The sequence below is a fragment of the Pseudonaja textilis genome, chromosome 1 (genome assembly GCF_049901715.1).
Source record: "Pseudonaja textilis isolate UNSWEBS1 chromosome 1, rPseTex1.2, whole genome shotgun sequence".
In the NCBI taxonomy this organism is placed as follows: Eukaryota; Metazoa; Chordata; class Lepidosauria; order Squamata; family Elapidae; genus Pseudonaja; species Pseudonaja textilis.
In genome coordinates this window covers 15,592,213-15,608,954 of record NC_141990.1, presented here as the reverse complement: position 1 = coordinate 15,608,954, position 16,742 = coordinate 15,592,213, and the positions used below count along the sequence as shown (strand labels likewise).

At 39.0% G+C, this 16,742-nt stretch overlaps 1 protein-coding gene across 5 annotated transcripts in view; it reads left to right on the top strand.

Annotated features, from left to right (window-relative positions):
- Positions 1–16,742, top strand: part of GTF2IRD1 (GTF2I repeat domain containing 1) — a 151,331-nt gene that overhangs the window by 122,500 nt on the left and 12,089 nt on the right. For 2 of the 5 annotated variants that reach the window (XM_026708622.2, XM_026708620.2), the window contains exon 22: positions 7,642–7,689. The exons of the other annotated variants lie outside the window; for them this stretch is intronic. In XM_026708622.2, the coding sequence (XP_026564407.2) occupies positions 7,642–7,689 (48 nt within the window). The remainder of the gene's footprint in view (positions 1–7,641; positions 7,690–16,742) is intronic. 5 annotated transcript variants of the gene reach the window in all.

The following is a 16,742-nucleotide window of genomic DNA, read 5'->3' as shown; positions in this document are numbered from 1 at the left end:
TTCCTAAATCTACTGAAAGTTGCTCTAGATCCTGACAAGACCATTGATCCATTAAGCATTGTATTACTTGTTTTGACTAACTATACTTGATTTGGGAAGTTCTAAAGTGGAAATGGGTAGGTGGGGGAGAGCACAACTCAGTTTCTTGTTTTTCTGAAATGCTGGAGGAAGCCATCTGGTGATGTTCTAAATTGAGAAAAGGTGTGGCCAAAATTTTGGTGTTTTGTGGATATGTTAAGGATGGGGATAGAAGTTCTTTGCTAAGTGAGTCTTCATAATTTGGCCATTTTGGATTGTATTTAACAGATTTTTTTTTTTTTATATATAAATTTTTATTATTTTTTTTAACATAAAAAACACAACAACAAAGCATAAAAGTATCAGCTCCCCCATATTTTTGTACACACCGTAAGTCGGTTGGTCCATCGGTTTTGTGCATTCACCTCATAGTCACAATTACAGTTACTTTATATAATACTCTTATCAATACAAATTTATAAATCCTAGTATCTCTATTAAAGAAAAAAAAGAAAAAATTTGACTAAACTTTTATTCGGTCATGCCTTTATGAGATAACTATATTTTAAATATTTTATTCTAAAACAAATCTTATAATCATACCAATTCTATCCCAAATATGAAAAAGAAAGAAACAAAGAAAGCTATTATATAAATATAGTATCAAAAACCAATAAAAGGAAAGGGAAAATAAAGTCATTATTATTCCTTATTATCTAACTTTTATATTTTAATATTTCATCATTCAACCATTGATAGAAAAGATCCCAAACTAAATAAAATTGTTTATCTTCTTGCTCTCTAATTTCAAAAGTCAATCTACTCATCTCAGCACATTCCAAAATTTTCTTTACAACTTCTTCTTGCAATGGAATTTTCTCATTTTTCCAATTTTTTGCAAATACAATCCTAGCAGCAGTCAATACATTTACAATCAAATATTTCAACTCTTTACTATAAGTATCTGGTAGTATTCCCAATAGAAAAAACTCCGGTTTCAAGTCTATATGCTTCTTTGTCATTTTTTCCAGCCACATGTGGATTTTAGTCCAATATTTTCTAGCATCCTCACAAGTCCACCACATGTGATAGTATGAGCCAGGTTTCTGATGACATTTCCAGCATTTTTCGGATTTGTTCTTAAACATTCTTGCTATCCTTGTCGGGGGAAAATGCCACCTGTAAAACATCTTATACAAGTTTTCTTTATAGGCTGTAGACATTGTCATTTTATAATTTTGCGACCATAATTTCTGCCATTTCTCTAAATCAATCCCATATCCAAAATTCCTCCCCCACGCAATCATAGTTTCTTTAACTTGTTCTTCCTCAAGCTTAATTTGCAATAAATAACCATATAATTTTTTAATCACCTTTTCATCAGTACCCATCAAAATCTTATCCAAGTCAGTTTGCTTATCATAAAATCCCTCTGCTTTGGAATCCTCATGGTACTTTGAATATATTTGCAAATATGAAAACCAATTCATCCGTATACCTTGTTCTTCCAATTTTTGCATCGATTTAAGTTCACCCTTTTCATCTAATAATTCCCCATAGTTAACTGTTTGTTCCTTTTTATAGATTATAGGATAAGAAAACGCTTCTATCGTCGATAACCAAACTGGAATTTTCAAATAACACTGTTTTTTTATCTTCTCCCAATTCAACCACAGAGACTCCCGTATATAATGCCTTCTAAAATACCCCTGTGTTTTAGTTCCCTTGTACCATAAAAAGCATGCCAGCCCAACAACAAATCATGACCTTCTAATGTCAACAATCTGGTTTTCCTTAATGTTATCCATTCTTTAACCCACGTCAAGTTTGCAGCTTGGTAATACAACTCCCAATTAGGCAGTCCAAACCCTCCTCTAAATCTAACATCCTGTAAAAGCTTTAACTTTATTCTTGCTTTCTTACCTTGCCATATATACTTCAAAACAATTTTATTTAAATCCTCAAAATATTCTTTTCCAAGCCTAATTGGTATTGTTTGAAACAAAAATAAGACTCTGGGTAAAATGTTCATCTTAATTGTTGAAATCCTTCCTATTAATGACAATTGTAAGTTCTCCCATTTTTTCAAGTCTTGAGCTATCTGTTGTTTAAGTTTAATATAATTATTCTCCTTCAATGTACTACATCTTGATGTCAAATATATCCCCAGATACTTAACCTTGTTTGTAACTTGAATTTTTAACAGTTCTGCCAACTCTTCCCTTTGTTTCAGCAACATATTCTTTGACAAAATCTTTGTTTTATCTCTATTTATTTTCAAACCAGCCACCTCCCCATAGACCTCTATCTTTTCCAACAGTTTCGAGGCTGTTTCTATAGGGTCTTCCAAGATAAAGACTAGGTCATCTGCAAAGGCTTGTAGTTTAAATTCTTCCTTTTAATTTTCATTCCTTTTATAGTTTTATCTTCTCTGATATTTCTATTCAACACTTCCAAAGTCAATACAAATATCAAGGGAGAAAGAGGACAACCTTGTCTTGTGCCTTTTCTTATATTAATAGGATCTGTAAATTCTCCCTCCATCATTACCTTAGCTGTTTGTTCATTATAAATTGCTTCTATTGCCTGAATAAATCTTCTAGCAAAGCCCATCTGTTCCATTAAAAGTAACATAAATCTCCAATTCACGTTATCAAATGCCTTTTGAGCATCTAAAAATATCAAAGCCATTTGCTTTTCAGGATGTGCCTCATAGTATTCCAGGGTGTCCAGAATTACTCTCATATTGTCTCTGATTTGTCGCTTTGGCAAAAACCCATTTTGGTCTGAGTGGATAAAGTTATTCAAGTACTTTTAAGTCTTTCTGCTAATATTGAAGCAAAAATTTTATAATCTGCATTTAGTAAAGAAATCGGTCTATAATTCTTGATTTGCAGTAGGTCCGCCTCCTCTTTTGGAATAAGTGTAATGTAAGCCTCTGACCATGTTTTAGGTATCATCTTTTTTAACATAACTTCATTCATAACTTCTAACAGTGGAATACACAGTGATTCTTGAAAGATTTTATAAAATTCTACAGGAAACCCGTCTGGACCTGGTGCCTTTCCATTATTTTGTTTCTTAAGTGCTTGACTTAACTCCATCATTGTTATATTACTTTCTAGCATTTCTTCAATCTCTTTAGGTATCTTAGGTAGATTTGCATTCTGTAGGTATTGTTTAACTTTCTCCTCGTCAATGTCTTCTTTCTTATACAAATGCTTATAAAAATCATAAATAATCTCTTTTTTTTCTTTGCTACCATAACAAATTTTACCTTGGTCGCCTATTAACTGCGGTATTTTCCTCGACTCTTTCTCCTTTCTCAATTTGTATGCTAGCCATCTACCTGGCTTATTTGCATCCTCAAAATAATTCTGTTTAGCATTCCTAATTTTCTGTGCCAGTTCTTCTTTCTCTATTAAATCCATTTTATGTTTAGTTATATCCAGTTTCATTTTAACATCTTTTCTGTGTGGCATTTTCTGTAATTCTTTTTCAAGTCCCTTATATTCATCATCCAAGGCTTTAAGAGTTCGCCTTTTCCTGTTGTTCTTTTTCTTGTATAGTCTATTATCAAGCCTCTAACATAGGCCTTCATTGTGTCCCAAACATTCTGTATTGAGGTGTCTTCTTTTCTGTTCTCTTTAAAGAAGAAGGCCAATTCTTTCTCCATCCATTGTATAAATTCCTTATCCTTTAAAATAGAATTATTTAATGTCCATCTCGATCTTTTCCTTTGTCCCTTCCATTCAATTGTCAATGGGTTATGGTCAGCCCAAGTACTTGTTTCAATATTTACTTCTTGAATACTAGACATTAAATCTGTTGAGATCCAAATCATATCCAGTCTGGACCATGATAAATGCCTATTTGAATAGAACGTAAATTGCTTAGATTTATCATTTCTTTCTCTCCATATGTCTTTTAAAGTTAATTCATCTATCATTTTAAAAAGGATTTAGGAAGAGTTTTCCTGTTATGCTTTACTGTTGTTGCAATATAGTCAAGTCTATTATCCACAATTCCATTAAAGTCTCCCATCATAATTACATTAGCATAGTCAAGTTCGGCAGTCTTAGTATGTAATTTTCTATAGAATTCTTCCTGTTTATCATTCGTGCATAAATTGCAATCAAAAGTATCTTTCTATTATTGTCCATTATTTCTACCATTAATATTCTCCCATCATCATCTGTATAAATCATTTTTGCTGGAATGGCCTCTTTAATATATAAAACCACCCCTCTTTTCTTGGATTGTGTCAAAGAGGTATACAATTTCCTAATTTTGGTTGTAATAACAATTGTTCATGTTGCTTTTTAATATGAACTTCTTGTAAACAAATTATGTCGAACCTTAATTTCATTAATTTATGGAAAATCTTCCTTCTCTTAGCAGCTAAGTTCAGTCCATTTATATTCATTGTAATCAATTTTTTTCTTCCATAATTATGTTTTATATTTAGATTTAACCACTCTCGTGGGTCTTGCCTCACGTTGATCTTTAATATCCACTTGTCCACCTACTGCACCTTCTTCTTTTCCAACCTCCATTTGTTCCTCTTGAGATTCAATTGATGGGACCTCCTTTCCTGCTCCTCCTTCTCTGCCTCCAAAAACCTCTGCGCAAAACAGTTCTGCTTTCTCAATTGAATCAATTCTATGTCTCTGTTCCTGCCACGTAAACATCAATCCTTCTGGAATCAACCACCTGTAAGACACCTCTTTTTCCAATAACCTTTTAGTCAGGAATCGGTATTCTCTTCTCATCTCTCTCACTCTTCTAGGTATTTGTTTTAAAACCAAAATTTCTTTACTTTTGTATTTCAGTGGCTTCTCTCTTGCTACTTGCAATATTTGTGTCTTCAAAGATTTTTTAATAAATCTAATATGAACTTCTCTGGGTAGGTTATTTCTCATCGCATATCTTGTAAAAACTCGATATATCTCATCAATTCCATCCATCATCTTCTCTTCTGTTATCTCGAGTGCCTGCGCCAAGATTCCTACCATTATCGCAACCAAATCTTGTCCTTTTTCTTCTTCTATATTTTGGAATCTAAGATAAAATTCTGATCTATCCAACTCCCACTTCAACATCTCACTTTTTTCTTGTTCAATCGCTATTAATCTATTGTCGATATTTCCAATTTTCTCCTCTCTTTGTTTGCCTCCCTCTTCAACATTTTGAAGTCTCTCTTCATATTTTTCCATCATCTGTTCCATCCTACCTGTTCTTTGTTCAATAGTATCCATTTTTACCTTAAGATCTTGAATTCCTTGCATAATCATCTGGAAGGATACTCTTTCTTGTTCTTTTTCTTTCTCCTTATCTTGCTTTAACAATGTCTGAATTGAACGCTGTCCAGATGGTGGGGAGGCAGAAGCAGACATAGAGGCACCCGAAGATATAAATTTCTTACTCATTTTAAGTGGTTCCAACTCTTCAAGTTTTTTCAAATTTTAGTCCACAAAAAAAAGAGAAAGAAATATGAAATTTTAATCCAAGGTAAGAAGGCCAACAATAAAAAAGCCAAAAGTGAGAGAGAAAAAGAAAAAAAGAAAAAGAAAATTCTTCAAATTCTTCCTGACCTTAGTTCAATAAAAAAAGAATGAGAAAAAAAAAAAGTAACAGTAAAAATAAAAACCCAATAATAATAATAAACAAGACAAAGCCAAAAAGGAAGAAGGGAAAAAGAAAAAGAGAAAAAACAAAAAACAAAACAAAAACCAAGAAAAATAAGTTTCTTCAGATTCCACACCTTAGTCCAGCCAGAAAAAAAAAGAAAAAGAAAAACCTCAATTAAAAAAAGGAAAAAGAAATAGTCCGCTAATGTACATTAAAAAAAAAAAAGGAAAAAGAGAAAACAGGATCCAAATAGACAAAAGAAAAAAATAAAATCAGTTAAATCAAAATAAAATATAAGTAGAAAAAAGAAATTCAGAGGCTTCCCTTTGCAAATAAATCAAGCTTAAAAGTCAGGACCTTGATGTTAGTGAAGGGGTTGGCAGAACTCAAAAAAAAAAACAACAACACTGCACTCTATTTAATTATCCAAGGCTCTAATTATAACTCCCTTCTCTTTCCCACAAGCTTCAAAGCTGAGCCATGTATATCCAGAAAGACACCTGTAATAATATTCCACAAAGTGCTTTCCTCTATCTTATCAGGGGATGTCCTTGAGAAGAAGAGTCTATTTTTCTTTTTTTTAAATATTTCCGAGCCTCTAGGTGGCAGTGTTACAAAGTATCATAGTTCTCACTTTCCCCCCTCCTCTCTTAAGGGAAAGCCGGCTTGCAATACACAAAACAAACACCGAGAAATCAAACAAAATCAAGAGAAGCCTCTAGCCCAGAAAAAATAAAAATAAAAAGTCCAGAAAAAGAATAAAACATATGAATATATAGAAAAAAGAAAACAGTCCAGTTATCCAATAAGTAACAATAGAGTCCGAAAGCAAAGAAAAGAAAAAAAAATGGATTCTCTCTTTGACGTTTCCCTAAAAAACGCCGCTAAATCAATTTTGTCAAAAAACAAAACAAAAATCACACAGGTTTCTTCAGATAATTAGAGTAAACTTTCCAAATTCAAAAATTAAATAAAAAAAGAAGTTCTCACCCAACCGACAAACTCTTTCTCAAACTCTTTCCGTCTGGAGTCGCCCGGCCTCAGCAGCATGGGGCTGCCTCTCCGCCGCTGGCAAGAAGAGCTTCACCCGGGCTCTCCAGGGATTTTGCGGTATCCCGGAATCCTCAGGATATGCTCTTCACGATGGCTGTCCCTACGGGACAGCGTAGGTCCGTTGGACCGGCCAGTGGCGGAGATATCGGCTGCAATCGAGGAGCTCGATTGCAGACCGTATCGCCACGGCGCAAGCTCCTCCCATCTCCGATTGTATTTAACAGATTTAACAGATAATCAGAGTTGGAAGGGACCTTGTTGGTCATAAAGTCCAACTCCCCACCCAAGCGGGAGACCCTACACCATTTCTGACAAATGGCAGTCCAATCTCTTCTTGAAAGTCTCAAGTGATGGCGCTCCCACAACTTCTGTTCCATTGGTTGATTGTTCTCACTGTCAGAAAGTTTCTCCTTATTTCCAGGTTAAATCTCTCCTTGTTCACTTTCCATCCATTATTCCTTGTCTGGCCTACAGGTACTTTAGAAAATAGCTTGACCCCTTCCTCTCTGTGGCAGCCCTTCAAATATTGGAAGACTGCTATCATGTCTCCCCCAAGAGTGCAATCTGGATGCTGTGACATAAACAGGGTGCTAGATGAGGGTCCCACTTTAAAGACAGATATCAGGGCATTCTGTATCCAAGGTAGTCCCCAGTTCTTTAGAAAATTTCATTTAGCCCAAGACCACAGTAGCATCAAAGAAGCTGGCGGGTGCATTGTGCCTCTGCCATATCAATCTTTAACTGCTTAAAGCTGAGTTTCTCTTCAACTTTGTAGTTTAGACACAATCCCAGAATTTTTCAGAATCTGTGCGTGTGTATGTGTGCACGTTAGCCACAACATTGCACATTGATTTTCTACTTTTTTTTGCCTGCACAAAGTGCAAAACCCTACTCACTCATTGCCCCTTCTCTCTTTTCTTTCCCTGATGTACAACGTAGCCCCTAGACGGATATCCACCTTGGAAAAAGCTTACACCACTCTGAACGGTATGTTGCTTAGATGAGGCACTAATAGATGGCAGCAGACTCGACATTGTGTTATATTGTTGCTATGATGATATAATTATTGGGGGTCCATTTGACATTATTTGTATATTCCAGACTCCCTTTATGTATCTGTAAGGTCCAGATAAAGGTCTGGCAAAAATATGCAATAATTCAGAATATTCAGGAAGGTTTCACAGACGTTTAGCTATACACGTCCTCTTTCCTCATTCTTTAACTCAGCTTTGAAGCCAACGCTGAAGGGAGAATGATTGGTAGGCTGAGAAAGATTGGGGCTACTAGAGGGTGAAAAGCCCTTTAAAAATTGTTTTCCTACCACTGTGTAACCCAGTCCTGATTAGGCCGCATCTTGACTTCCCTTCTTCGATGGCTTTGAATCTTTAAAATAAAACCAAAGAGCTTTAAATCACATTTTTACTCTGGTGTTAGCCTACCCTCAATATTTCTCCAGCTTGGTATCCTTTAGAACAAGGGTGGAGAACTATGGCCCTTTTACGATTTGTGAGCTTCAACTCCCAGAATTCTTGAGCCAGCATGGATAGTTGGTAAATTGTGGGATTTGAAGTCCACAACTCTTGAAGTTACCATGGTTGGACACTTCTGCTTTAGAAAAAAAACAGTATGGTAGATGTGAGTAAATGCAACAGCATGAGACGTGAAGGTCACTGATCAATATCATGGGGCAAAAATATTTATCCTTTATTTGCAACACTCCCAGGAAGGGAAGCAGCACCTGCTGGGATCTCTATCATTTGGTACAATGACCAAAGAGTGAATCTTTGGTAAGTTGCTTTGGTAGCAGGAGCGTCTGCCGGTGAAGGAGTGGAAAAAGTCAAGATATTGGCTGTGACGGCATAATCAAAGACTTTCTCCTTTTTAATATATGTGTAGTGCAAAAGGCAGGAGTTTGATTGTACAGTCATAGCTGCCATGTTGATGTTTTTCACAACCTCTGTCATAGCTCTGGTTGGTACCGTAACTTTCTTCATGCATACTTTTTGCTGTAAGGAATTAAGTTTGATGTTTGCTCTCTTTTCTGTGGGAAAGCCCTCCTTTTGGTTAAGGATTTCAGGGACACTGAAGTCAGTTCTGTATTTTATGCTCCACTCCTTGCCATCTTCCCTACCTCCCCCATGATGAAAGGGAGAAGGAGAGTCCAACCCAGAATGGCAGCCATAACACATGATTGAAGAGCCTGCAGAAAGAGTGGGACTTCGGCTGTAGGGTTGCGGCTGCCATCTTGACTTTTGTTTACCCTTCCCAGTAGACATCTCTGAGCCCTACTATCCTTTATACCTCAGGTAGTCCTTGATTTACGACTGCTATGGACCCTGCCCATCATGGTCATACGTAGGGTGATCGTAAATCTGGTCACCCATGTAACTGATCTGATTTTATGAACTTTTTTTACAGTGGTCAAGTGAACGCTGTGGCCATTGAACAAGCCAATGGTTCACTATGGGTCAGTTTTGCTGAAAACCAGAAGTAAATATTGCTGTTTGGCAAAACACTTGTAAAATGTGGTTAAGCAACTACAGGACTTTGCAAACAGCTGAAAATTTGGACTGGAGGTGACTGGCGATCACGGGGAGAAAAAGAAAAGGAAAGAGGCCAGCCAGGTTGCTTCGGTCTTAGCCTACCCTTCTCCAACTGGTGCTCTCCAAAGATTCTCAAAATCATCAGCCAATTCTCGGAATTGTAGATCCAGTTATAGGAAAGAGAGTTGGAAAGATGGTTTTGCCCTTATTTAATCAACCACCTTATGTCTCCCTGCTAAAGTAATTGCGGGAATCCTCTCAGATAACTGTCAGAACCTTAGATCCAAGGCGTTAGTAGCCCCCGTTGTAGCTTTGAATGGTCACTAAGCAATTAAGTAATAATTAAGTAAATAAGTAGAGGATTCCCACAATTACTTTAGCAGGGAGAAATAAGGTGGTTGATTAAATAAGGGCAAAACCATCTTTCCAATTCTCTTTCCTATAACTGGATCTACAATTCCGAGAATTGGCTGATGATTTTGAGAATCTTTGGAGAGCACCAGTTGGAGAAGGGTGGGCTAAGACCGAAGCAACCTGGCTGGCCTCTTTCCTTTTTCCGTTTCGTGGCCACAAAGCTTCCTGGGCTCCATTGTTTCACCTTGGTGCTGCAAGGTGAAATACAGAATCAAATACAGAAAACGAACAAGTAGTAAAGTCTTTCTGGGCACCTACGCTGACATATCTCCAAAGCCTTGAGCGCAACCTGAAAAATTACAAAGCAACAACAACAAAAAACCATACTCAATTGGGTGATTGGTGCTCCAGGATCTTTTAGAGGCGGCAACCATCAATTATTTCTCTCTCCTCCCTCTTCTTTGTCGCAATGCACTAATTAGTAAGGACAACACACAAGAATCTCCATTTATCAAGCCCTGACAGGCCCAGAACAAAGAGAAATGATATCATGCAGAAGCTGGCAATATCTGGCTGGGGCTCTGGGCAGCCCTTAGGCTAATTTCATGCAGAAGTTCAATTTAGACCTCAGGGAAGAGTTATTTGCTCCTTTCCTGCAGGTTGATGTTTGGAAGTGAGACAAAGAAGGAGGAACGTCAGAAAACATGGCCATGAAAGGAGGGATCGCTTGTTGCTGCAGAACAGGTGTAGAAAACTGGGCAGGAACGAAATGACGTACCCTGGAAGAAGGGATGACTGGCTGGTTGGTTAGGAGCAGTATCACATTAAAGCAGAATGCTCGTACACTCAAGAGAAGGACTAGGGGTGACATGACAGCACTCTTCCAATATCTGAGAAGCTGTCACAGAGAATACGGTGTTAACCTACTGTCCAAAGCACCTGAGGGCTGGACAAGAAGTAACAAGTGGAAGATCATTAAAGAGAGATCCAACTTAACAACTGAGGAGAAATTTCCTGACAGTGGGAACAATTAATCAGTGGTTTGTCTCCAGAAGTTGTGGGTGCTCCAACACTGAAGGTTTTCAAGAAGAGAATGAACCATTTGTCTGAAATGGTATAGAGTCTCCCGCTTGACACGGGATTGCATGAGAAGACTTCCAGGGTCCTTTCCATCCCTGTTATTCTATGTTCTACATCCCATTGTATATGATGGTCAATTGTGATGAACTTAGAAATCATATCCTTGCAAGAATCCATAAGTAATATTGATGTACTTGGAGTATTTTCAATTTTGGCTACATTGACATTGATGTGTTGAATTTATGTTTACCAACCAAGAAATAAAGGAAGCAGTATGCTCCATCCTATAATTGAGTAGATCAGGTTGCCCTGAAAGATCGGTCCCAACTGGAAAAAACAGTTAGTTGACATTGACGGTTCATTGTTTGTAACTGGCCTGAGCGTATGAAATTTAGTAACATTCCCAGTTTTAGATTTTTATCTGGCATTCCCTTTGTCTGCTACCACCTACCCTTTGCCAAAACGAGTATGAACCAAGTAGGGCTGAATGAGGAAAGGAAGGTGTTGATTTATGGTCCTTTGGTTGACACTGCCTTTCTCATAGCCATTCCTACAACTTATCCAGCCCTTGAAAGCTAGACAGATCAAGCCTCTATGGTAGCTTTGATGCATGTTCCATGGAAAGGACCAACAGGTGCTCAGCTTCTGAACGTCTCAAAAGCTTTGCCCAAAGGCCAAAGTAGGCAAGACAAGAGAATGTTGTGATGAATCCAATCAGTTGTGATGAATCCAATCAGTAATGTTATCTATTTATTTATTGGTCATTTAAGCAACCGTGGAGAGCCTCACACTGCATTAATGAGGCTGACATTTTTGCCATAAGCATTTTCCTCTACATTCATTTCTCTTGAAAACATTATTAATTCCACACATGAACAGTCAGGGTTTGGTGAATAGGTAAGGTGTGGAGATTTTGATGGAAGAAATAATGGGTTAAGAGAAAATAAAAGCTTTGTTGTTTGAACTCCACTGATCCAAATGTGTCCACAAGGGGAGGAGTCCAAAGAGTCAGGGTGGTGGCCATAATCATGTGATCAAAACTCCTCTTTAAATGGGCCTGGGGTTCCAATCACATGGTCATGATGTCCATCTTGACATTTGGACCCTCTGAGAAGCCCACCGCCCCTGCTCAAATCCAGTCTGATTGTTTTCCCATCCACGTTGGTTTTTATTATTGTGCCATTCTGGTTTGAGGCCCTCCTTCATTTAAATCCCCACATTTTCCCTATAGACCAGGGGTGGGCAAACTACGTCCCGCGGGCCACATACGGCCCGTTGGTCATTTTAATATGGCCCGCCTCTGGAAAAAAAATTCCCCTCTGAAAAAAAAATTGGGGCCGGCCAAAAGAGACCCCGCGCCACATGCCATAAAATCGCACACACAACACGGAGCTGGGCAGCCACTTCCCTGGTGGCAGGGCCGAGGTCGCCACCCAGGGAACGCCCACTGCTTTCCCTCTGCCCGGGCTCCGCTCAGGTGTCTGGCTGGGGCTGTCAGGAGTTACTACCGTGGGCGCAGCTCCACGCGGCTTCAATCCCGCGTTGCCTTGGGAAGGGAAAGGCAAAACCAGGAGCCACTGAGCCTGAGCCTCCGGTGCCGCTGCTGCCATTGCAAAGCGCCACCGCGGCTCTTCCTTTTTGCCTTTCCCTTCCCGAGGCAACGCGGGACTGGAACCGCGCGGAGCTGCGCCGGCGATAGCAACTCCTGACTCAGGGGGCCTCTGAGGGGAGGGGAAGGAGGAGAAGAAGGGGGGGGGCAATTCCCCCAAAATCTTGTGCTGACCCGGCCCGTCTGTCAAATTTTAAAGGTCAATGTGGCCCCTGAGCCAAAAAGTTTGCCCACCCCTGCTATAGACTATCCCATTTCAGTGCAGGAACACTTCCTTGCCACAGAGAGTGTCCCATTTTTACATCAAGTTGAATCCCATTCTTGACCCATCATGGTCCCCAAGCAACAATAGGTTGTCCTTGTACTCCATCTGCATTGTCATCCTGCTTACATCCTACTCTACTGTACCTTCTACAAAGACTCACAGACCCACTTCTTAACACCTCACTTGCTAACATAACTGGGGAACAACAAATCTTTTTTTTTTTACATGCAACTGCTGTTAATCAGGTCAGTACAATGTAGTCCACGGGTGTCAAACTCGCAGTGTCATATTGTCATCATGTGATGTATCACAACTTTCCCCCCCTTTGCTAAAATGGGGATGGGCGTGGCCAAGCGCATGACACATCTGGCTGTGGGCCGTAAATTTGACATCCCTGATGTAATCTGCTTGAATGTAGCTAAATTTTGTTATATTATCTGCAAAATTAGGCAGATTTTTGGTGCCCATTGATAACCCAGCATGAATGGTAATATAGTATCTTGTCTTTTTTCATTATTGAAGTCCCAGAGAACTTGAGCTTCTTCATTTTCTATGATTTTTCTCTATTTTATGGTCCCATTAATAATAATAATAATAATAATAATAATAATAATAATAATAATAATAATAATAATAATAATAATAATAATTCTCCTCCTCCTCCTCCTCTTCCTCTTTTTATTCTTATTTCTAACACTGGTCTGTGACTCTAATAAAAAATACTATTATGCATTGTCACCCACCCTAAAACAGCCACATTTTAAAAACTAAACGTTTGGTTGTTCTTTAACCTATTTCCTTAAGATACTTTCCATTACTTCATTCCAAACAGATATATATATTTTATACTTTCAAAAGCCCTGCCTGAATATTGGCATCCCTCTTCATTTTAGAATAGCTTCTAAATTTAGAATTGCTTCTAAAACAGGTTTTAATCCCTGGCATTTTCAAGCCGCGTTGGAAAAATCTTCTGCTTGAACCTTAGAGAGAATGTTATTACAGTAGTTAAAGTATTAGACTAAGACCAGAGCTTTCCTGATCATTTTGGGCTGGTTACTATCTCAGTTGTTGCAAAGATAAAATGAGGGGGAGTTTAAGGATTTAGTTTGCAATGTGATGGTGCAACTGGGAAAAAGGGCTGTTGAATCTCTCCTTGGGCAAGAAGAACATCACTGGAGGTTTTTAAGAAGAGTCTAGCCAGTCACTTATCTGAAATAGTATAGGTTTTCCTGCTTGAGCAGGGGGCTGGACTAGAAGACCTCCAAGGTCTCTTCCAGCTCATTCATTCTATTCTAAGAAGATCCGTAACTTAGAGGTGTTGGTTTCTTTGTTGTGGGAATAATACAAGCGCATGTGCTATTTTTCTTTCTTTCTTTGCATCCTGGAATACACAAAAAATTTTAGATGGGAAAAGCAGGGTAGAGAAGAGCTTCAGTATTCCCTTTGTTTAATACTGTGGCTCAGATCAAATCTACCTCCTCTTGATGCGCTTATTTTGGGAGAACAGAAAGGAGAGCTGCTAACTGACATCTCTCATCACCTCGAAAGAAATATAAGCATTTTTTTTAAACTGCTCATAGAATGGCTGGCTGGGCAGAACTGGATGTGGAAAAGATGTGCCTGGATCTGGGGCATTACTTTGATAGGATACAAGCTGAGCTTTTTTGACTAATTATATTTAAATAGTTGCCATCATTGCTGGGTGACCAGGAGTTAATCTGTGCTGTTTGCAGCATGCATTTGAGCCCTTTTATCAGTTCCCTTCCTTTTAGGATAACACACTGGAAAGAAATGAAAAGCAAGAGCAAACACTTTTTCTCTGCTGCCTGAGTCACAAGACTGGATTCCAGGACCTTAAGTTATACAGGGAGTCTAACAGATAATCAGAGTTGGAAGGGCTCTTAGAGGTCATCTAGTCCAACCCCCTGCCCAAGCAGGAGACTCTACACCATTTCTGACAAAGGGCAGTCCAATCTCTTCTTGAAAGTTTCAAGTGATGAAGCTCCCACAACTTCCGAGGGCAACTTTTGTTCCATTGGTTGATTGTTCTCACTGTTAGAAAGTTTCTCCTTATTTCTAGGTTGAACCTCTCCTTGGTCAGTTTCCATCCATTACTCCTTGTCTGGCCTTCAGGTGCCTTGGAAAATAGCTTGACCCCCTTCCTCTCTGTCGCAGCCCCTCAAACATCGGAAGACCTCTATCATGTCTCCCCTGGTCCTTCTCTTCACTAGACTAGCCAAGCCCAGTTCCTGTAACCGTTCTTCATATGTTTTAGTCTCCAGTCCCCTAATCATCCTGATTGGTCTTCTATTTATGATCATAATTGAGCCCCAAATTTCCACTGCTAATCAAGACAGTTGTTAAGTGAATGTTGCCCCAATTTATGACATCTCTTGCCACAGTTGTTAAGAGAATCACTGCAGTTGTTAAGTTAGTAATATGGTTGCTACTCCATGTGAATCTGGCTTCCCCATTGACTTTGTTTGTCAGAAGGTCGCAAAATGTGTGACCACGTGACCCCGGGACATTGCAGCCATCATAAATACATGCCAGTTGCCAAACATCCTAATTTTGATCCCCTGACCATGGCGCACTACAACGGTTGTTAAGTGTGAAAAACAGTCATAAGTCACTTTGTTTCAGTGCCGTTAGGGTTTTGAACGGTCACTAAATGAACGGTTGTAAGTTGAGGACTAACAATAGCAGGTAACATTTCAACTGGAGTACAAAGAAATGTCTGAAGTTACATGTCTTTTGAGCACTGCAGCAATACAGCCAGTGATCTAAAGAGGTGCTCTTGTTTTCTGGAGGACGTCAAGGAGAAAATGGACTTCTGGAAATGCCCCAGCTGTGGATTTTCCATACTGAGTAAAAGATTTGGTTGGGCAGTGGAGTCAGGATCAGAGAATGTAGTCCTTCTGTAAGGGATTCTGTGATGTAATCTCTAGAAAGTGGCCTGAAAGTTGCCACTGAATTTTAATTTTTAATAAAGCAGAAGAGGAAATGTGTTAAATACGCTGGGAGTAATCATATTAATTGTTCTTAATTAAGTTGATGATTCATTAGAATTGAATAAGAATCCCATTTAAATAAGCTTAAATGGAAAAAGTAAATGCAATTCAGATTTTATCCTGGCCATCTTCACTTGTTTTTTTTTGCAGGGTAAGGAAAAAATGTTCAAGGGGGAACATTTTTTGGGTACCCCAAATGGGCCTCAAACCTTCTTGGTTTTACTTGGTTTTCCCTCCAATTGTGGGGTTTTATGATAATACGTTCATCACCCACAGATAAGGATGTTAATATGTGGAGCCATGATCTAAGATTTCCCATACAGAGCTGGCTGGTCTTTGTAGGAACTGGACATCTTTGTCTTAAGGTAGAAGGCAATCTCTTGGGGGCAGTGTGTATGTGAGCTTGGTGGTTTTCTTGCAGATGTTTTATTACCAAACTAGGTAACGTTATCAGTGCTAGCAGGTAGCATTGATGGTGTTACCTAGTTTGGTAATGAAAACAACCAAGCTCAGAGAGCACCAAGGATTCCACAGTTCAACCTCGAGCTACAAATATTCTTTTCTATCTGAACAGGGAGTGTAGAATGCTTGGTCTTTGACAGTGGTATGCTGGCTCTGAGTACCCAGGACTCTGGGAAAAGCTGCTTGTTTTCCTTCCATTTATTCAATTGATTTAATATGATCATTCTCTAGCCATGTTTGGAATGATTTCCCCCTTCTATCCCGTTAAATAACAACCTGGTGTCCACCAATGGGAAGTTTGGGTGCTGCATTCAAGGCTTTTGAAACTGTTGCTTCTCTGGAACTTAAATTACATCCTTCAGGCCTAAAGCGGGCGACCTGGTGGTTCATTGGTTAAGACACTGGGCTTTTTGGCTGGAAAGCCGGCAGCTCAGGTTTGAGACCCAAGCGCCACTCAATGGGGTGAGCTCTCATCCTCGCTCCAGCTTCTACCAAACTAGCAGTTCGAAAGCATGCAAAAGCGAGTAGATAAATAGGTACCACTTTGGTGGGAAGGTAACAGTGCTCCGTGATATCATGCTGGCCACATGACTGCAGCAATGTCTTCAGACAGCTCTGGCTCTGTGGCCTTGGAACAGAGATGAGCACCACCCCCTGTAGTTTGGCAGACCCCTGCCATAAATGTCAGGAAGATGGTTTTGTTGATTCCATATACA